At 43.1% G+C, this 22,807-nt stretch overlaps 2 protein-coding genes across 4 annotated transcripts in view; one reads left to right on the top strand and one right to left on the bottom strand.

Moving 5' to 3' along the window:
- Positions 1-2,583, top strand: part of lrrfip2 (leucine rich repeat (in FLII) interacting protein 2) — a 68,246-nt gene extending 65,663 nt beyond the window's left edge. For all 3 annotated transcript variants that reach the window (XM_084153666.1, XM_084153667.1, XM_084153668.1), the window contains 6 exons: positions 268-400; positions 591-640; positions 745-865; positions 1,127-1,206; positions 1,375-1,479; positions 1,585-2,583. In XM_084153666.1, the coding sequence (XP_084009792.1) occupies positions 268-400; positions 591-640; positions 745-865; positions 1,127-1,206; positions 1,375-1,479; positions 1,585-1,695 (600 nt within the window). In that variant the 3' untranslated portion in view covers positions 1,696-2,583. The remainder of the gene's footprint in view (positions 1-267; positions 401-590; positions 641-744; positions 866-1,126; positions 1,207-1,374; positions 1,480-1,584) is intronic.
- mlh1 (mutL homolog 1, colon cancer, nonpolyposis type 2 (E. coli)) lies at positions 2,400-22,492 on the bottom strand. Its single transcript, XM_084153665.1, has 19 exons — positions 22,237-22,492; positions 13,894-13,984; positions 13,672-13,770; positions 13,394-13,467; positions 13,211-13,283; positions 13,030-13,121; positions 12,866-12,908; positions 12,662-12,750; positions 12,168-12,280; positions 11,976-12,069; positions 11,743-11,896; positions 11,153-11,469; positions 10,785-10,915; positions 10,320-10,428; positions 7,969-8,032; positions 3,830-3,994; positions 3,591-3,683; positions 3,395-3,508; positions 2,400-3,060 (listed from the first exon to the last, which is right to left on the bottom strand). Exons 1-19 carry the CDS (start codon positions 22,341-22,343, stop codon positions 2,905-2,907), a joined length of 2,178 nt encoding a protein of 725 aa, XP_084009791.1. The 5' UTR covers positions 22,344-22,492; the 3' UTR covers positions 2,400-2,904.
- Between the last annotated feature and the right edge of the window lie 315 nt (positions 22,493-22,807).

Genomic DNA, 22,807 nt, shown 5'->3' with positions numbered 1-22,807 from the left:
AAAAGCATGCACATTTAAAAACGATACGCTACTTATCCTTTTATCTATCAAATGTCTTGCGCAACCAGCTACGTTAGTTTTTATTACTTTAGACATTTATTTCGGGATGCACAAGGTGGAGGAGTCTCATTTCATATAAGCACATTTGTTTCCTCGCCTCCGTTCCTCGAGGATTACCTTTTTACCTTTTTCAAAGTGGAGAGGATTGAGGAGAGGAGGGAAGCAGACCAATTGAGATTCTCCCCGTCTTTCTTTGACTCCTCCTAGAAACACGGCCTGGTCATCATCCCAGAGGGAATGCCTAACGGGGACATCAGCCATGACGACTCAGCCACAGGGATCACTGTGGTCACACAGGAGGCTGCCCAGGTGCTGGAGTCAGCAGGAGAAGGGCCTCTGGGTGAGTGGAGGGGACAGAACGGGCTCTCCTAAAGGGAGCATTGGGAGAGATAAATTAACTCGTATCTGTAATGTACATGCATTATTCAATAATACCAGGGGGAGCGCTTCATTGTTATTTTAGCACGGCTGTGCTTCGGCCATAGGTGCAAGGATCCTCTTATAATGCTAATATTTTCTTTCCTTTGCAGATGTTAGGCTACGAAAGCTTGCGGATGAAAAGGACGAACTCTTAGCTCAGGTACAGATCTTTTTCCTCTTTGACCCCAGTGACACAAGTTCTCATGTCTTCTTTTTGAACTGTCTGTGTGCAGCTGTTAAGTAATTATGTGTGGCGTTTCACAGATCAGGAAGTTGAAAATGCAGCTGGAGGATGAAAGGCAGAAGCACTCGAAGATGGAGAATGCCTTCACAGACGGCGAGAGAATGGAGAATGGCACTGATCTGCATGTCATCGAGATGCAGAGTAAGTCCCATTCCTGCCCAAACCTAAAAAGGTTGAGGCATACACGTCACCATTTATACTTACCTCTGAGTGAGTCTGTGTATAGACTTTCTCGTTACATTAAACATAGACAAAACCCCACTTGTCCAAAACATCCTATTAGCAGCTGCCAGTCCCATCTCTTCTTGTGTGCCAAGAACAAACAAACAGCAAGGCTCACATCTTTATTCCAGTGTCCTGCGTAAGGTAACTGTACTAACTTAAATGTTCTACTCTCTGCAGGAGATGCCAACAGACAGATAAGTGAATACAAGTTCAAGCTCTCGAAGGCAGAACAGGAAATGGGCACAATGGAACAAAACGTAAGTCATGGAAACACTGATATACTTTTCCACCAGTCCATATGTACCCTAGCTGACCATATGCCAACTGGATACATTAGTGTTTGAATGAGAAAAGGAAAATAAATGTCAGATTCGTATGTGAAAGACTTGGTTGTGTTTAGTTTGTTTCATTATCCTCATATCCAGATCAACAGACTTGAAGGACAAGTGTCCAGATACAAGGCATCGGCGGAAAACTCAGAGAAAATAGAAGATGAACTGAAAATTGAAAAAAGGAAACTTCAAAGAGAGGTAAGGAACCAAACTAAAATCAAATGTCTGTGGCCAATGTTTGATTTTACATAAAATGTAATCTAACCTAATCAATTTCTAACCATTCTCCTCCTTTTCCCACAGCTGCGTACGGCGCTGGATAAGACTGAGGAGATGGAGATGACCAACAACCACCTAGTAAAGCGCCTTGAGAAGATGAAGGCCAATCGGAATGCCCTTCTGTCTCAGCAGTAAGGTCTGCTGGATTGCCACAGAAGCCCTTAAACTCACACCTCAGACCTTTGATATTGTGTCTGGAGCACATTTCCATTCTTCCTCAGTAACACTTAAAGCTGTGTAGCAAAACCCAAAAACACTAACAGAAAAAAGCAACACTGGTAGCACAGAGGCGAAACTGTTAAAAAAATAAAATAAAGGAGAAGCATTGGTTTGTTAGTGTCTTTGGGAGACTCAAAAACCATAGTTACTAGGGGGAGATGATGAATCTAAGAAATTCGACTCATTACTTACTTTACTCAAAGCTTTGTACTACATCATGTTATTCACAAGGTTTTACTGCTCTCTCGCTGGGTCTTTGGCTATAATTTTTTTAAATAAGTTGCATGAATGAGTATAATGGCGCTTTTTAACTGTTAAACCCTTAAGGCTGTTCTCTGGCCCTGCACCTATCCATAATTCCTCACACAGTGAAGTGCCTTCTCACACCTGGAGACTGAGGGTTTTGCATTAACCAAACAATTCAAAACAATAATTAGTATTGGTACAGAATGTATTTAAAGGTGCAGTCATGATTTGATCAAATATATAGAACCAATTGTCTGCAGAGGTTTCATTGATTTCTCGGCAATACGTGTGAATGTCAGAACTGTAAATACAAGGTAGATTTTTTTTTTTTTTAATTGCATGGGTTATGGCACATTGAATTCCATTTGGAAGAGTGATGGTTTGAGGTTCTTTATTTGGAGTGAAAGGCAAGTACATCAGAAGATGGCACTACATACCACTTTCTTCTCAAACAGTGTTCGCTGTTCTGAAAGCCGTTTCAAGTCTCAGGACCACAGTGATTGTGTCTGGGGCAGCTACCGCATTGAAATATTCTGAATAAACTCTGTACCAGATTTACACTGCCCTTTGTTTCAGTTTATATTGTTTCCATTAATCATGAACACGTTGTTAATGATTGAATTATCCCAACACTACACTATACCCAGGCACCATAGCATGTAAAGCTACTAGCACCTCAATCCCTTATGATGTATAGGATAATCCACTCAGTAAAAGTTAATGGTTAGAGCTACCAATGCGTATCTTAACCACAGCCTAAACCATTTGGAAGATGAGGGTTTACAACAAAAACAGTATATATACACAAAATATCAAAAAGGTTTCCAAAACAGACATTCAAATCATAGCAGCCCATGGACTGAGTCTTTTTCTCATGTCTTAGCACCGCTCAAACACTTTGTAGAGGTCCGGTAGGTTGGCAATCTGGAGTACGCTGCCATCCTCACTGAAATGTTTAGGGGGACTGAAGAGGCTCCGGAAGGCTTTGAACAGGAGATGCTCCACCTTCCAACGCCACGAGTTCAGCTCTGCATCCTGCAACACATATTTACAACCATAGTCTCGTTCAGTATGTGCTAAATGGGACCAAAAGTTTAAACTGAAAATATAAGAGCAGGTTCTGGAGTGACATGGCAGTATTTCTTACATTTCAAAATTATTTGCTCCTGAATCCTTTCTTGGTCTCTACTAAATGTGACCTAGGTGTCATCAACTGCCCACATATCAGATTGACAAGTGCGAGGCCCATTATAATCACTGAACAGGGTTGTGTTCATTATTGGCCAACTCCAGTAGTCCTTCCCTGTCAGTCCATTTCCTTCTGTTTGGTGCCTAATGAAAACCACCCAGGATGGCGCATCTGACATACCTGCTCCTCCTCTCCCGGCTCCACCTCCAGAACATACTGTTTCCTGATCGAGTAGAACTGGCTGCACTCCTTGCTGAAGTCTCTGAAGCAGTCCTTCTCATTATCCCAGTTCACCTACACAACCCCTCTGATTAGTCACTTTAGTCTATAAAGAACTTATTGATAAGACATGGTCATGGATAAGAATAGTTCACACCTCAGTAGCCAAACGTAGGATGAACATTGGCAGACCCTCCATAGGAGGGGTGTACTTGTCAAGCAGCAATGGCAAACCAGTGAGATTTCCTTCCTGCAAACAAGACACATACTGATCTTAAGTTTTGCCCTGATGTCATGCATGAATTACATTTAGGAGTTAAGTGCTAATGTTACAACAAGGTATGATTGCAATGTTTTTGTCAGCACAGACAGGATACAGAGGGTCAGCAGACTGACCTGGTCTATCTCCATGGAGAAGTAGTCCTCCAGCATCTCAGATTTCTTCTTCAAGAAGTCGACTATGTACTGGGCCAGACCCTCCTTGGGCCCGTCATCCTCCGACCAGCCGCTCTCCTCGGAGTCCAGAGCAAGCATGGCCATGTCATAGAGTGGCGCAGGTTCCTGGAACAACACAACATCAACAAACCAACTCGGAGCCAAATATCTGGGCTCGTATTCACAAAGCGTCTGATCTAGGTTCAGGTCCTCCCTGTCCATTTTATCTTATTCATTATTATCAAAGGCTAAATTGATCTTAGATCACTCCTACTCTGAGACTATTAGTGAAAACAGGCCCAGAATCACAGCCTCTGGATATAAGAAAAGTACCTATCTCTAGTCTGGTACCTCAATTCATTTTCCAGGCATTGATTTAGGGTTGTCACGATACCAAAACTTTACTAACGATACCATGCCTAGTATCACGATACACCAAGTAATATCGCGATACCACAGCGGGGAAAACTCAGTGGACTAGCGCCCTGTTCGCCCCGTCCCCCGGACGAATGTTCCTGTTTTCTAAACATTATTTGCATGTGCTAATGCAAAAAACCTGTCACTGATATTCACACGTCTACTCAAAACAACACATATTAACTTAATTCCCACCGTTCACTGTATAATCTAATACTGCATAGAATGGATGATTTGCTCATATTTGCAAAAGACCTACCTGTGATTTGGCTTGAGGAATGGGAGGAAGGAATATACATTATGATCTGCATGTCATTGTGGCAATATGTTAACTTTACTCTTCAGTAAATTTTTTAAAAATATGTTTATTTAACTGGGCAAGTCAATTAAGAACAAATTCTTATTTACAATGACGGCCTACACCGGCCAAACCCGGACGACGCTGGGCCAATTGTGCGCCGCCCTATGGGACTCCCAATCATGGCCGGTTGTGATACAGCCTGCGCCACTCAGGAGTTAATACAGACGCTCTCCCTCAAACACACACACACACAAACCTCTGTCCAATATACAGTGCATTCGGAAAGTATTCAGATCCCTTCCCCTTTTCCACATTTTGTTATGTTACAGCCTTATTCTAAATAAAAAATCCCTCATCAATCTACACACCATACCCCATAATGACAAAGCGAAAACAGGTTTTTTGACAATTTTGCAAATGTATAAAACATAAACAGAAATACCTTATTTACCTAAGAACTCAGACCCTTTGCTATGAGACTCAAAATTGAGCTCAGGTGCATCCTGTTTCCATTGATCATCCTTGAGATGTTTCTACAACGTGATTGGAGTCCACCTGTGGTAAATTAAATTGATTGGACATGATTTGGAAAGGTCCCCAAGAACACAGTGGCCTCATTCTTAAATGGAAGAAGTTTGAAACTACTAAGACTCTTCCTAGAACTGGCCGCCCGGCCAAAATGAGCAATCGGGGGAGAAGAGCCTTGGTCAGGGAGGTGACTAATAACCTAATGGTCACTCTGACAGACCTCTAGAGTTCCTCTGTGGAGATGGGAGAACCTTCCAGAAGGACAACCATCTCTGCAGCACTCCACCAATCAGGCCTTTATGGTAGAGTGGCCAGACAGAAGCCACTCCTCAGTAAAAAGGCACGACAGCCCACTTGGAGTTTGCCAAAAGGCACCTAAAGTACTCTCAGACCATGAGAAACAACATTCTCTGGTCTGATGAAACCAAGATTGAACTCTTTGGCCTGAATGCCAAGCGTCACGTCTGAAGGAAACCTGGCACCATCCCTACGGTGAAGCATGGTGGTGGCAGCATCATGATGTGGGGATGTTTTTCAGTGACAGGGACTGGGAGACTAGTCAAGATTGAGGGAAAGATGAACGGAGCAAAGTACAGAGAGATCCTTGATGAGAACCTGCTGCAGAGCGCTCAGGACCTCAAACTGGGGCAAAGGTTCACCTTCCAACAGGACAACAACCCTAAGCACACAGCCAAGACAACGCAGGAGTGGCTTCGGGACAAGTCTCTGAATGTCCTTGAGTGGCCCAGCCAGAGCCCGGACTTGAACCTGATCTAACATCTGGAGAGACCTGAAAATAGCTGTGCAGCTACGCTCCCCATGCAACCTGACAGAGCTTGAGAACACCTGCAGAGAAGGGAGAAACTCCCCAAATACAGGTGTGTCAAGCTTGTAGTGTCATACCCAAGAAGACTCTAGGCTGTAATCGCTGCCAAAGGTGCTTCAACAAAGTACTGAGTAAAGGGTCTGAATACTTATGTAAATGTTTTTTTTTTGGAGCAAATTGTTGTTACAACTTGTTTTTGGTTTGTCATTATGGGGTATTGTGTGTAGATTGATGAGGGGGAAAAAACAATTTAATCCATTTTAGAATAAGGCTGTAACGTAACAAAATGTGGAAAACGTCAAGGGGTCGGAATACTTTCCGAATGCACTGTACAAACTGCTCCCAACTTTAAAAACGTTAGGCACCTAACAATTTAAGAAGCACCAGAAATAGATAGATTTTTGATACAGTTTAGGCTTACATTAGGCCTATATGAATCCTACCATTTGGCACCTTCCTGTGCCAATCAAATTGGCCTAGACCTACTGTCAAGTTACCAGGTTGTTAGCTAGCTAAGTAACATGACTGAACAATGTTTGTTATCAAAATGGTTTCAAAGCGTGCAAAATCACTCCGGTAATATGGGAACTTGCAATTGCAAAGCCCACTCAGGCTGGTCTGTGCATGGTTATACAATGGCGATGAAATTACACAATGCATCAACTTTGCTCGCTCTGCACACTGCTCCAATGTACAAATGTAACAACAGGAGACTCATCAGGATCTGCATCCCACTCGCCATCATGGCAAAATTATATTTAAAAAACTGATGGAGGAGGGCATCTCGAGTGGCGCAGCGGTCTAAGGCACTGCATCGCAGTGCTAGAGGCATCACTACAGACACGGGTTCGATCCCGGGCTGTGTCTCAGCCGGCCGCGACCGGGAGACCCATGAGGTGGCGCACAATTGGCCCAGCATCGTCCGGGTTAGGGGAGGGTTTGGCCGGCCATGATGTCCTTGTCCCATCGCGCTCTAGCGACTCCTGTGGTGTGCCGGGCTCACGCACGCTGACTTCGGTCGCCAGTTGTACTGTTTCCTCTGACACATTGGTGCAGCTGGCTTCCGGGTTAAATGAGTGTGTCAAGAAGCAGTGCGGCTTGGCAGGGCCGTGTTTCGGAGGACTCATGGCTCTCGACCTTCGCCTCTCCCGAGTCAGTACGGGAGTTGCAGAGATGGGACAAGACTAACTACCAATTGGATATCATGAAATTGGGGAGAAATAGGGGTAAAAAGTACCAAAAAATTATAACTTTTTTTTAACTGATGGAGGAATAGATGTGCAGGGAGAGCGGATTGCGAGAAGCAGGTGAGTGATGGCTGGAAGGGGATGCGGCTTGCTGATCACGGCTGCCACGTGAGATGCGCAGGAAAGTGAAGTGGAAATTAGAGAGAAATAGTCATGCTGTCTTTTTGTAGAGACCAACTCCGCCATAGTTCGTTGGAAAAAGCCTATGGGGAAATGAATAAGGTCTGTGGTAAACACAGGCTTAGATCTTATACGTTTTATTCTGAGATAATCTTCATCAGCTAACGCCACTTTGTGAATTTTGAAGGATTTATGTATTCAAAAAAAGCACAAAGGCTTCATAATTTATAAAGTTCATGTTACTGACAAAACGTATAAGATCTCCTCCTAAGCCTGTGTTAACCTCAGACCTTATTTTCAGCGCTTATCCCAAAACCCTATTCATTTTCCCCATAGGAATGGCTGAACGAACCAGAGGTAACTAATTTCCAGTTTTTAGGACTACAAGTTGGCGAGATCTATTGGACTGGCGCATACAATAGACTAGCTGTTGTTTAAAAAAAATGTCACTGAATTTATAAACAAAACTGACTTTATAAACATTTTAACAGGTGCCAGTTGGTTCTTTAGATCGGTAGGGCCGAAAAATATGGCTGTATCATATCAGACGGTACTACGGTATTCTAAAATGTTAGTATCCTAAGTATCGTGACGTTTTGGTACCGTGATATTACCGTGGTACCGGTATACCGTGCAACACATTGATGCGTGTCATACTTACAGATAACCTCAAGATGCCAAAGTTGCCGAAGTCGTAGATCAAAATTTGGTAGAATAGCTCCTGGCTAAAAATGAGGAAAAAGCCAAATATTCAGCACCTTGAGCAACCGCACATGAATACTTTTCAATGTTTTTCTAAACACTTCTACATTAATGTGGATGCTACTATGATTAGGGATACAGTATAATGGATGAGTGAGAAAGTTAGAGGCATAAATATCATACCCCCCCAAAAATGCTAATCTCCCGTTATTGGAAATGGTGAGAGGTTAGTATGTCTTGGGGGTATGACCTTTGTGCCTCTTTCTCACTCATCATTATTCATGACCCATTCATGATTATCCATACTCATGGTAGCATTCACATTAATGTATGTGTTCAGAAATCTATTCTTATTTATAATAAAAGTGACTCCAAAATGTTAATACATTATTTACCATTCATTCCTATCGGGCACAACATAATCTGAAACACAACCAAAACAAACCGCAAATGCATCCAACAAGTTTGTACAGTCACAAGCTTGACGTAGTCATTGCGTGCTAGGAATATGGGACCAAATACTTTTGACTACTTTAATACACACAGTGCCTTCAGAATGTATTCATACCCCTTGACTTATTCCACATTTTGTGTTACAGCCTGAATTCAAAATAGATTATAGATTTTTTTTGTTCACACCCATCTATACACAATACCCCATAATGACAAAGTGAAAATGTTTTTTTTTAATATTTGCAAATTTATTGAAAATGAAATGCAAAAATATTTAATTGACAAGTATTCACACCCATGAGTCAATACATTTTAGAATCCCCTTTGGTAGCGATTACAGCTGTGAGTCTTTCTGGGTAAGTCTCTAAGAGCTTTGTACAATATTTGCCCATTATTATTTTTACAATTCTTCAAGCTCTGTCAATTTGGTTGTTCATCATTGCTAGACAACCATTTTCAAGTCTTACCATAGTTTTTGACTTAAATCTGCTTGAAAATCAAACTCAGCAACATTCACTATCTTCTTGGCAAGCAAATCCAGTGTAGGTTTGGCCTTGTGTTTAAGGTTATTGTCCTCCTTAATAGTGAATTAATCTCCCAGTGTCTAGTGGAAAGCAGACTGAACTAGGTTTTCCTCTAGGATTTTGCCTGTGCTTAGCTCCATTCCGTTTCTTTTTTATCCTGGAAAAACTCCCCTAGTCCTTAACGATTACAAGCATACCCATAACGTGATGCAGCCACCACTAGGCTTGAACATATGGACAGTGGTACTCAGTAGTGTGTTTTATTGGATTTTCCCAAAATAGAACACTTTGTATTCAGAACAAAAAGTTAATTGCTTTGCCACATTGTTTGCAGTATTACTTTAGTGCCTTGTTGACAGGATGCATGTTTTGAAATATATATTCTGTACAGGCTTCCTTCTCTTCACTCTGTCAATTAGGTTAGTATTGTGGAGTAACTACAATGTTGCTGATCCATCCTCAGTTTTCTCCTAACACAGCCATTAAACTCTGTTTTAAAGTCAACATTGGTGAAATCCCTGAGCGGTTTCCTTCCTCTCTGGCAACGGCGTTAAGAAGGACGCCTGTATCTTTGTAGTGACACACCATCTAAAGTGTAATTAATAACTTCACCATGCTCAAAGGGATATTCAATGTCTGCTTTTATTTTTTTTTACCCATTTACCAATAGGTGCCCTTTTTTGCAAAGCATTGGAAAACCTCCCTGGTCTTTGTGGTTGAATCTGTGTTTGAAATTCAATGCTCGACTGAGGGACCTTACAGATAATTGCATGTGTGGGGTACAGAGATGAGGTAGTCATGTTAAACACCATTACTGCACACAGAGCTAGTCCATGCAACTTATGTGACTTGTTAAGCACATTTTTACTCCTGAACTTATTTAGGCTTACCATAACAAAGGGGTTGAATACTTATTGACTCGAGACATTTCAGCTTTACATTTTTTTAAATTTAGAAAAACATAATTCCACTTTGACATTATGGGGTATTGTGTGTAGGCCAGTGACACAACATCTCAATTTTAAATTCAGGCTGTAACAACAAAATGTAGAAAAAGTCAAGGGGTGTGAATACTTTCTGAAGGCTCTGTATACGTGAATTTGTCCAAATACTTATGATGCCTTCAAATGTGGGGACAAGATACATAAAGTGCTTACATTTCTAAATGGTAAAACAGATATGAAGATACCCTCTGATAAAAAGGTGATTCTTTACTGTCGCCTCGTATGAAACATTTTTATCTCAAATCCAAAATGCTGCCGTTTAAAGCCAAATTATACGTTTTAGCTTAACTGTCCAAATAAATACGTAGGGGAGTGCATGTGGTTCTGACCTGAGTTTGGTGGTGTTGAGAAGGTACAGTTTGGTATGGTGCTGGATCAGAGTCCACTGGGGGTTGACACAGCCCACAAACGAGTGATTCTGAAGCATCTCTTGAAGACCTGAGGAAGACCAAACATATATTTGACAGGCACTCAAACCAAATCTTCTGCTAAGTGTTTTTACCATCCTTAGTTTACTACAATCTCAATTTTCTGTAATAAAGTAAGTACAGTATTGAAACAGCTATGTGCAAAGTAACTTTCTTGACCTGATGGTGTCAGCAAAGACAATCACAAATATAGTGGAAAATCTACAGTATATAGTGTGATGTAGTGGATTAGCTCTTTCAATCGCGTTTCCCCTTACTCAGTTCTCCCCCTTTCACACACTACTTCTAACCTATGGTAGTTAGAATTGAGACACCCGCAGACACTGTGTCCAGTATTTGATGATGGATGGATGGAGTTGGGTATACCTTTGTGTGCGTGCTCAGCGATGTCATCTCTCAGCTTCTTCACACTGCTCAGCTTGATGGCTCGTCTCCTGGTTGTGGCTGCAGCAGTCAATTCCTCCTGCTCCTCATCCTGACCAGCACGGGGACGCTTCCTGGGCCAACCCAACAACACCACACACTGCTATTACACACAGACATAATCCATACACTGCTTTTACAAACAAGTAAACACACACCATACTCAGTTAAATACGTGCGCACACACATATCTCCATACACCACTAAATACACCGACAAACTCCATAAACCACTTAATACACCAGACACAGACTATTCAAACAAGCACTCAATGAATGTACCCCTAACGCCTACAAAGAAGTCATCATCACCTGGGGAGATCAGCTGGAGTATTTAGGCTGGTTCCCTCCCCATCATCTGTGGTACCATGCGCCTGTTCCTGCAGGATCTCTGCATTGTCCATCTCTTCCATGTCATTGGTGGTCACAGGCTCCCCCCTGCTCCGCCCATTAAGGTTGGCGGTGGGAGTAGGGACCAGCTTGGATGCCGGCTGGAGAAAGGCGTCCAGCTTTTGGGCTCTACTGTCGGTCCTCACCATCTGATGGGCGTAGACCCGCTCACTGTCCCCTGTGGAGCTGGAGGAAGGCTTCCCCTCGCTGGTGGAGACGGACAGCCCAGGCAGCAATGTCTACAGAGAAATAGGTCAAATGGATAACTTTTGGTTCTTTTTCACCTCAATTCCAAGAAAGCAGCTACTCTTTTTTACTACTACTACTAATGATTCTACACACCAACTAATCCACTAAAGAAAGGGAAAGAGAATTGCATACACCCAGTTTAGCTTATTGGCACATACTGTATGTTTCATAGCCAAATATAGTTTTAAATACCTACTAGTATAATATCCTGTTAAAAACATTACAATGACATTCAGCATGGAGGACTACAGGGCTAACAGCACCTGTGTGAAGTATGTGCGTGAGGAGTTGGAGCCCAGGAGTTTGCTCTCTATGTGTTTTTGAACGCTCTCGATGATACAGTCTTCGTGGAGGAAGTGCACCTCGTGTTTGGTAGGGTGGACATTCACGTCGATGTTATGAGGGGCAATCTCCAGGCTAAAGCATCAGAACAAAGAACAGTAAATACAACCAGAAACGATTTGCTTTCCAGTTAAGTGACAGTAACCGGAGTTACCTGAGATATAGAAATGGGTGAGTGTTCTTGGGAAGGTATGCAGCATAAACGGTCTCAATGGCTTTTTTTAAGGCACTCGATTCCACCAGACGATCTGAGGAGAAAACAAGACTATTAGTAAAAGTTCACAGGAATATCGTATTCGAATTCATATAACTAGTTAATTTAACATAGCATTCCTGTGGCACATACGATTGATGAAGAGGATGAGGATGCACTTTTTCACTGAGTAATTGGCGTTGGAGATGTGGCCCTTCAACTTATAGGCAAGCTTCTGATCCTCACAGCCCACTTCAATCAGCTCCCTATGGAAAAAAACGTGCAACACACTGCTCATTCTCTTCACACGACAGACTCAACGGCAAAACTGGTGTCAATGACGTCATTATAACCAGATTTCAACTAGTTGTAATATGGTTGTAATTAAGTTATTTCAATCAGTGTCGCCCGCTGGGGAAGGTCAAGATCACTGAGCACAGGAAAAACCAGCATAAGTCCAATTAACTTATTAACTATGCAAAACACATCAGATTATAGCTCAAAGCATTCATTAACAGATCAAGATTATAACTCTGTATGGCTGCATATACAATTCAAAATGGGTGGCATAACCTCTATTCACTCAACGAGGAACTGACATCCCAACATGAGTAATCATGGAGGGCAATTTTTTTTTCCTCCAGTACCTGCTGACTGCATTGCCAAACACCACACGGATATTATCCAGTATGGAGGCGTTGGGTAGGGTCCTGACGTCTGCCATGGTCTCGCCTTGCTGGAAACAGACAGAATATTTGTGACATATAACCAAAGTCTCCTCCCTTCAGGGACAATGACCTCAGGTGAAAACATCAAGGGTAAGAAATGTGAAAGAAAATAAACAATTTCACCTTTTTGACAGCAAAGCTTTTCCCAGAGTTGTGTATCGCATACCTGTAAAACAAAGATCCTAAATATATTATTTGCATGATTCACAACACAAAATATTTGCAATGCTTGACCCATGAGATGTGCACTGGTAGTGATGGGAATGACACTGTCTGAGGCCACACACCTGCTCACCACCTCCACAATCCTGGAGTACTCCTCACTGGGGCTCTTTAGGGCTTTCCTCCTGGTGGACACGTTGTAGAACAGATCCTCCGCCTGTGGATGTTCAGAGATATTTGAAGTTCTCTTTTGTACATTATAGTTCATATAACCTGCAGTTGTCAGTGGCCATTTAATGAACTCACAGTGATCTGTGTCCCCTGGTTTCCAGCGCAGGGTTTGGGTTGGGTCTTTAGTTTCCCATCACAGTAGGTGGCTCTGAGGAGGGTGAGGGCAGTACTTAGACTGAGGATTCAAACATATTACTGAGCATTTCGACAAAGTACTGATGGCCTCGTCAAGCAAAGCATAATCAAATATTAGGTTACCTGTAAGCACACTTGGCATCAGCCGTTTTGGTTGTTATGGTCACATGGGCAACATGGCTTATACTGGCAAGTGCCTGAAAACAAACACACACACACACACACACACACACACACACACAGGTAACAGGTCACATGGATAGTACAGAAATATTAGAATTGAAAATATAACTTTGCCCATATAAGAATAGCCTATACCAAATACATCCCTATTACAATGTAACCCTGACAATGTGGATGATCAAATTATTCAAATGATCAAACAATCTGAAATACTTTACCTCTCCTCTGAAACCATAGGTTGAGATAGAGTTGAGGTCTTCAAAAGTCTGGAGCTTGCTTGTTGTAAACCGTTCACATACTATTTCCATATCTTCTTTCTTCAAAGAGAAAGTAAAACAGTCAGAGGGAAATTGAGAAGTGAACCAAAATATAGACTAGGTGGAAGTTATTTATTTTGCTTGCATGACTCACAGACTCACACACACGCACACTCCTCTTACCCTGATGCCAGTGCCATTGTCCTGGATCTGGATAAGTTTCAGACCCCCCTCCTTCACAGTCACTTGTATGTTGGTGGACTTGGCATCTAAACTGTAACATTACAGTGAATGCAGATTTCATATGGTGATCCAAACTGATATCTTCTCACAAACCAAATTCCAAAGACTTCGTACAGTAACTATATAAACAATCAGCTGTCATGAGAATAGCAACTGCTGCACAGCTACAGTTAGCTATGGATATAACTCCAATGTGACAAGTATTGATCACATTGGCGTTATTTCCATAGCTAGCTAATCTACAGCTAGCTAGCCAGTGGTGTTGTCTGTGTGTAGCTAGCTAACTAGCCAGCCAGCAGATTTCGCTTGTTTACACTGAGCTGCACTGGGGTCGGAACACAATCATGATTAGATTAAGACACAGTCGAGCCGGCGCGAGATATGGGTCGGAAAACGTACCTCAATGCAGGGATGGGATGTGCCACTGTTCTCCATATTTTACCTATATCCAAACTGATACATTGAGAAATACTGATAGTTTTTCCTGGAAAACTGCCCTTTTCATCCTCATGCTAGCTAGCATTAGCCACCACTGCCAGTCAGCCAATCAGCTCCTTTGTTGTTCAAAGCAACGTGCAATTCCATAAATGCAGGAGAAGCTTGTTGCTGTTGCAAATGACGGAGAATCTGTGCTGACGGGGTCCAAAACAGAGGTAGTGAGCAGGCTGCGTGGCAACATGTCCTACATGCTAGGCATCCACTAGGGTCCAGTGCAGCAAACTTCCACAGTACATCAAAATATGTGTGTGTGTGTGTGTTGGTGGGTGGTATATATATTTTTTACATTGTAATTCATACAAATGTTGTTATTCATACATGCACTTCTAAAACTTTGTTACACTGTTGTATTCTCTAACATACAGACCTGGACCCAAGCTGAATACTTATCTGGCCAACACAGACACCTATGATTAGAACATCCTCAGTTCTCATAAAAATGATTATAAACTGGGGAGTGGCTCCTGGATGCTAATTGGCTGAATGTCGTGGTATACAGTGCATTCGGAAAGTATTCAGACCCCTTGACTTTTTCCACTTTGTTATGTTACAGCCTCAATCTACACACAATACCCCATAATGACAAACCAAAAACACGTTTTTAGACATTTTTGTAAATTTATTAAAAATAAAGAACTGAAATATTACATTTACGTAAGTATTCAGACCCTTTACTGAGTACTTTGTTGAAGCACCTTTGGCAGCGATTACAGCCTCTAGTCTTCTTGGGTATGACACTACAAGCTTGGTACACCTGTATTTGGGAAGTTTCTCCAATTCTTCTCTGCAGATCCTCTCAAGCTCTGTCAGGTTGGATGGGGAGTGTCGCTGCACAGTTATTTTCAGGTCTCTCCAGAGATATTCGATCGGGTTCAAGTCCGGGTTCTGGCTGGGCCACTCAAGGACATTCAGAAACTTGTCCCGAAGCCACTCCTGTGTTGTCTTGACTGTGTGCTTAGGGTCATTGTGCTATTGGAAGGTGAACCTTCGCCCCAGTCTGAGTTCTTGAGCGCTCTGGAGCAGATTTTCATCAACAATCTTTCCTTCGATCCTGGCTAGTCTCCCAGTCCCTGCCGCTGAAAAACATTCCCACAGTATGATGCAGCCACCACCATGCTTCACTGGTGCCAGATTTCCTCCAGACGTGACGCTTGGCATTCAGGCCAAAGGGTTCAATCTTGGTTTCATCAAAACAGAGAGTCTTTCTCATGGTCTGAGAGTCTTTAGATGCCTTTTGGCAAACTCCAAGCGGGCTGTCATGTGCCTTTTACTGAGAGTGGCTTCCGTCTGGCCACTCTACCATAAAGGCCTGATTGGTGGAGTGCTGCAGAGATGGTTGTCCTTCTGGAACGTTCTCCCATCTCCACAGAGGAACTCTGGAGCTCTGTCAGAGTGACCATTGGGTTCTTGGTCACCTCCCTGACCAAAGCCCTTCTCCCCCGATTGCTCAGTTTAGCCAGGCGGCCAGCTCTAGGAAGAGTCTTGGTTGTTCCAAACTTCTTCCATTTAAGAATGATGGATGCCATTGTATTCTTGGGGACCTTCAATACTGCAGACATTTTTTGGTACCCCTTCCCCTGCAACTCCCCACCAAGTCTCCGACCACTACTTTGTATCCTTTTCTCTCTCGCTCACTCACTCTCCTCCAACACTACTCACTCTGCCCCTACTCAGATGGTAATGCGCCGTCGCAACCTTCGCTCTCTCTCTCCTCTTCCATCCTATCATCTCTTCCCTCTGCTAAATCCTTCTCCCTCCGGTCTCCTGATTCTGCCTCCTCAACCCTCCTTTCTGCATCTTTTGACTCTCTATGTCCCCTATCCTCCCGGCCGGCTCGGTCCTCCCCTCCTGCTCCGTGGCTTGATGACTCATTGCGAGCTCACAGAACAGGGCTCCGGGCAGCCGAGCGGAAATGGAGGAAAACTAGACTCCCTGCGGACCTGTCATCTTTTCACTCCCTCCTCTCTACTTTTTCTTCCTGTTTCTGCTGCTAAAGCCACTTTCTACCACTCTAAATTTCAAGCCTCTGCCTCTAACCCTAGGAAGCTCTTTGCCACCTTCTCCTCCCTGCTGAATCCTCCTCCCCCTCCCTCCTCCCTCTCTGTGGATGACTTTGTCAACCATTTTGAAAAGAAGGTTGACGACATCCGATCCTCATTTATTAAGTCAAAGGACACAGCTGGTCCTGCTCACAGTGCCCTACCCTATGCTTTGACTTATTTCTCCCCTCTCTCTCCAGATGAAATCTTGCGACTTGTGACGGCCGGCCTGCCCGCTTGACCCTATCCCCTCCTCTCTTCTCCAGACCATTTCCGGAGACCTTCTCCCTTACCTCACCTATCAACTCATCCTTGACCACTGGCTATGTCCCTACCGTCTTCAAGAGGGCGAGAGTTGCACCACTCCTCAAAAAACCTACACTCGATCCCTCCGATGTCAACAACTACAGACCAGTATCCCTTCTTTCTTTTCTCTCCAAAACTCTTGAGCGTGCCGTCTCTAGCCAACTCTCCTGCTATCTCTCTCAGAATGACCTTCTTGATCCTAACCAGTCAGGTTTCAAGACTGGTCATTCAACTGAGACTGCTCTTCTCTGTGTCACGGAGGCTCTCCGCACTGCCAAAGCTAACTCTCTCTCCTCTGCTCTTATCCTTCTAGACCTATCCGCTGCCTTTGATACTGTGAACAATCAGATCCTCCTCTCCACCCTCTCCGAGTTGGGCATCTCCGGCGCTGCTCACTCTTGGATTGCGTCCTACCTGACAGGTCGCTCCTACCAGGTGGCGTGGCAAGAATCTGTCTCCGCACCACGTGCTCGCACCACCGGCGTCCCCCAGGCCTCAGTTCTAGGCCCTCTCCTATTCTCTCTATACACCAAGTCACTTGGCTCTGTCATATCCTCACATGGTCTCTCCTATCATTGCTACGCAGACGACACACAATTAATTTTCTCCTTTCCCCCTTCTGATAACCAGGTGGCGAATCGCATCTCCGCATGTCTGGCAGACATATCAGTGTGGATGTCGGATCACCACCTCAAGCTGAACCTCGGCAAGACGGAGCTGCTCTTCCTCCCGGGGAAGGACTGCCCGCTCCATGATCTCGCCATCGCGGTTGACAACTCAATTGTGTCCTCCTCCCAGAGTGCAAAGATCCTTGGTGTGACCCTGGACAACACCCTGTCGTTCTCTGCTAACATCAAAGCGGTGACCCGATCCTGCAGGTTCATGACCCTACCTTACACAGAAAGCGGCACAGGTCCTAATCCAGGAACTTGTCATCTCCCGTCTGGATTACTGCAACTCGCTGTTGGCTGGGCTCCCTGCCTGTGCCATTAAACCCCTGCAACTTATCCAGAACGCTGCAGTCTGGTGTTCGACCTTCCCATGTTCTCTCATGTCACCCCACTCCTCCGCACACTCCACTGGCTTCCAGTTGAAGCTCGCATCTACTACAAAACCATGGTGCTTGCCTACGGAGCTGTGAGGGAAAAGGCACCTCCTTACCTTCAGGCTCTGATCAGACCCTACACCCAAACGAGGGCACTATGTTCATCCACCTCTGGCCTGCTAGCCCCCCTACCTCTACAGAAGCACAGTTCACGCTCAGCCCAGTCAAAGCTATTCGCTGCTCTGGCACTCCAATGGTGGAACAAGCTCCCCCACGACACCAGGACAGCGGAGTCACTGACCACCTTCTGGAGACACTTGAAACCCTACCTCTTTAAGGAATACCTGGAATAGTATAATAGTAATCCTTCTAACCCCCCCTTTACTACCACTGTCTTTTGTCTAAACTAACACCTGACTTATTTCACCTGCTAGCACTGACTTGTTTAAAGAAATGTACTTATTGTGATCGAGATGTAGTTGTCCCTGATTGCACTGACTTTGCTCACAGCTGCTTGTTTGAAGAAGTGTACTTACTGTGATCAAGATGTGGTTGTCCCACTGGCTATCCTAAGTTGAATGAACCAATTTGTAAGTCACTCTGGATAAGAGCGTCTGCTAAATGACTTAAATGTAAAATCTGTGCCTCGACACAATCCTGTCTCGGAGCTCTACGGACAATTCCTTTGACGTCAGGCCCCGTGTAGCTCAGTTGGTAGAGCATGGCGCTTGCAACGCCAGGGCTGTGGGTTCGTTTCCCACGGGGGGCCAGTATGAAAATGTATGCACTCACTAACTGTAAGTCGCTCTGGATAAGAGCGTCTGCTAAAGGACTAAAATGTAATGTAAAATGTTTTTGCTCTGACATGCACTGTCAACTGTGGGACCTTATATAGACAGGTGTGTGCCTTTCCAAATCATGTCCAATCAATTGAATTTACCACAGGTGGACCCAATCAAGTTGTAGAAACAACAAGAATTATCAATGGAAACAGGATGCACCTGAGCTAAAATTCGAGTCTCATAGCAAATGGTCTGAATACATATGTAAATAAGGTATTTCTGTTTTTAATTTTTAATACATTTGGAAACATTTCTAAAAACCTTTTTTGCTTCGTCATTATGGGGTAGTGTGTAGATTGATGAGGGTTAAAAAAAATATTTAATCGATTTTAGAATAAAGCTGTAACGTAACAAAATGTGGAAAAAGTCAAGGGGTCTGAGTACTTTCCAAATGCACTGTATGTAAGGGATAATCAACAAGAGGCTATGCGTTCTATGGAGTTGAACTAACCTTCCACGGACTTGCATTATTTTCCAGAGAACGTATAGCCTCTCGTTGATTATCCCTTACATATACCACAGCCACAGCTAGAGCATAGAGCCACAAGTTGATTATCCCTTTTATAGCATGGCTATAATTTAACACATTTGCCGCTAGAAATGTTTTCAACATCCACTGAAGTAGCTAGCAAGTTTACTAGATAGCAACAGTAGTTGCCTTGGTAACCAAACAAACAGACTTGCTAGTTTAGCTAAACAAACCATCAGTCCTAGCTTGCTATTATGAAAATCAAATTCAACAATGCCAATAATGTTTTAAATTCGACTTTTGCTTTCAAAAGCAGTTCAAACATAGAACATGTAATACTGAACTATAGCAATTGAATTCTACCGTGCAAATATACTGTACGTTATAGGGAAATAATGCACTCTCTAGAATGCCCTTCAAGACAACCAGAAACAATGCCACGGTAAAACAGACATTATAAACTGGGTGGTTTGAGCCCTCCGCGTTGCGTCATGCATAAGAACAGCCCTTAGCCGTGGTATATTGGCCATATAGCACATCCCCTCGGGCCTTATTGCTTAATTATAAACTGGGTGGTTTTAGCCCTGATTGCTGATTGGCTGACAGCCGTAGTATATCAGACCGTATACCACGGGTATGACAAAACATTTATTTTTACTGCTCTAATTACATTGGTAACCAGTTTATAATAGCAATAAGGCACCTCTGGGGTTTGTGGTATATGGCCAATATACCACGGCTAAGGGCTGTATCCTGGCACTCTGCCTTGCGTCGTGCGTAAGAATAGCCCTTAGCTGTAGTATATTGGCCATATACCACACCCCCTCGGGCCTTATTGTTTAAATATATCACAATTACTTTTAGAAATGCATCTGTTTGGTAAAAACAAATGTATGCACTCACTAACTGTAAGTCGCTCTGGATAAGAGCGTCTGCTAAATAACTTAAATGTAAATGTATCCTAGCTTCCTTTCATTTACATTTACGTCATTTAGCAGACGCTCTTATCCAGAGCGACTTACAAATTGGTGCATTCACCTTATAGCCAGTGGGATAACCACTTTACCGTTTTTTTTTAATTATTATTATTTTTATTTTTGGGGGGGAGGTGGGTTTGGGCAAGGGGTGGGTAGAAGGATTACTTTATCCTATCCCAGGTATTCCTTAAAGAGGTGGGGTTTCAAATGTCTCCGGAAGGTAGAGCATGGCACTTCTTTTATTCCTTCTTTACTTGCTTCTGTTCCTCTATCATTTTCCTTACTTTCCTCCTTTGCTTTCCTAGCTCTCGGTCCTCCTATACTTAACTTTCTTTACTTTCCTATCCTAGCTTCCTTTCCTCCCATCCTAGCTTTCTTTCCTCCTTTTCTAGCTTTATTTCCTCATTCCCTTTCTTTCCACAACTTCCTTTCCTCCTATCCTTTCCTAGGTCTTTCTCATCTACCATTCCTAGCTTCCTTTCCTTGATCCCTTTCCTCCCCTCATTTGCGCTGCTAGCTCTCTTACCTTATATCCTTTCCTAACGCTACACATTTTGCCATGCGACAGAGAAACATTTAAAGTTTTAAAGCAAATTTCCAGCAATTCTACACATTATCTGGAAAATAAGTGAAGAGAGCAAGGAAAGGAAGCTAGGAAAGGAGGCTAGGGAAGGAAACTAGAACGTTAGGGAAAGAAAGGGAACAAGGAAATTAGGAAAGTAAGCTAGGACATGAGGAAAGGGATCTAGAAAAAAGGAGAAGAAAGGAAGCTGGAAAAGGAGGATTAGAAAAGACCAAGGAAAGGAAGCGAGGAAAGGAAAGGTAGCTAAGAAAGAATATGAGGAAAAGGAGCTTGGAAAGTAAAGGAGGGAGGAAAGGATGGTGAGAGTTTAACAAAAGGAAGCTAGGAAAGGAGAAGAGAAAAGGAAGTTGGAAAGTGAACAAGGAAATTAGGAAAGAAAGCTAGGAAATTAGGAAAGAAAGCTAGGAAATGAGGAAAGGGATATAGAAAAGGAGGAGGGGAGAGGAAAGGAAGCTAAGGAAGGAAAGGGAGCAAGAAAAGGAGGAAAGGCAACTGACATTTACTTCTGAGGTGCTGACCTGTTGCACCCTCTACAACATGGTTCCCCAACTGGTGGCCCATGGGTGGTTTTATGTGGACCCCCAAGTCTTCTGAGCAAAAATAAATAAATAATTTATAATTATGTTCCGGCCCCATGACCATCCGCTCAAGAAAAAAAAATCTGCCCGCGGCTGAATCTAGTCGATGATCCCTGCTCTACAACCACTGTGATTATTATTTGACCCTGCTGGTCATCTATGAACATTTGAACATCTTGAAGAACGATCTGGCCTTAATGCCCATGTACTCTTATAATCGCCACAGCCATAAGAGGACTGGCCACCACTCAGAGCCTGGTTCCTCTATGTTTCTTCCTAGGTTCCTGCCTTTCTTGGGAGTTTTTCCTAGCCACTGTGCTTCTACATCTGCATTGCTTGCTCTTTGGGGGTTTAGGCTGGGTTTCTGTATAGGCACTTTGTGACATCTATTGATGTAAAAAGGGCTTTATAAATAAATGTGATTGATTGATGGTAAATGCATAAAGGGAACTAGGAAAGGAAGAGTGGAAAGGAAGCCAGTGTACGAAAGAGAGCAAGGAAAGGAGATTAATCTAATATAGTAAAGGGAGCGAGGAATAGAGGAAAGGAAGCTAGGATATGGAGTTAAGAACGCTAGGAGGAAAGAGAGTGAGGAAAGGATCATTTGCTTTTGTTAACGACTCATTTACTTTGGATCATGACATGTGTTTGTGAAACTATCTATCTATATGGGCATATTTACAGACAGATTTTTATTTGAAAGTTGCATTCTGTATTTGCACAATAACTCTGTTTGTGACTCACTATATATATTTACAACATTTTGATAGAACTCTATCTCCTTAGAGCTAGCCAGGTAACTCACGTTAAATGACGTTAGTACTATCAGAAACACAATTATGTACACTTATAAACTCTTAACTTGAACGCTAGCTAGCTACTATTGTTATCAATATAGCTAACAATTATCATTATTTCTTTCTAGCTAGCTAGTTAACCAACTTACCAGTTTTCAAGCAATTCTTTGATAGCATTAGCAGGACGTTGGATAACTTCTCCAGCAGCAATCCGATTAACAACGGTCTCATCGAGTCTCAGAATCACCCCGGACATACTGCCAGACTGTTAGCATAGATTCAGATTGTGAATATTATCAGAGGTAACACAAATAGTTGCTTAAATAGGACACCCTTACTTAATAAGATTCGCTAGCCAACATCCCACCACCATCACAACATGTTGTTAAAAGCGCGGGGGAGAGTGAGGGGATTCGATTAACCTCGTCAGTGCGCCCGTGTAGGCATGATTTGCACTGGCTGAAAGTTGATTGCATTCGATTTGGAACCGGGCTGCCTCCCGGACGTGTCAGGTGCCCCGCTCTGTCCGACGGCCAAATCGCCTCAAAACAAAAGTGAAGTAATTAAGTACGTGTAGTGATTAGTAGGATTCTGTGTTTTTCCATGCAAAAGTAATATCTGCCTTCCCAATAAAAACTAGTTGGAAAATGCACACGTTTATTTTATGGAAAAGAGATGTTGTATGTTTCTGGACGATGCACCATACTACCTTGTTGACAA

Source organism: Coregonus lavaretus, assembly GCF_964263955.1.
Source record: "Coregonus lavaretus genome assembly, chromosome: 36".
Taxonomy (NCBI): Eukaryota; Metazoa; Chordata; class Actinopteri; order Salmoniformes; family Salmonidae; genus Coregonus; species Coregonus lavaretus.
Note: the sequence above shows the minus strand (reverse complement) of the source record. Positions and strands in the feature narration are given on the sequence as shown.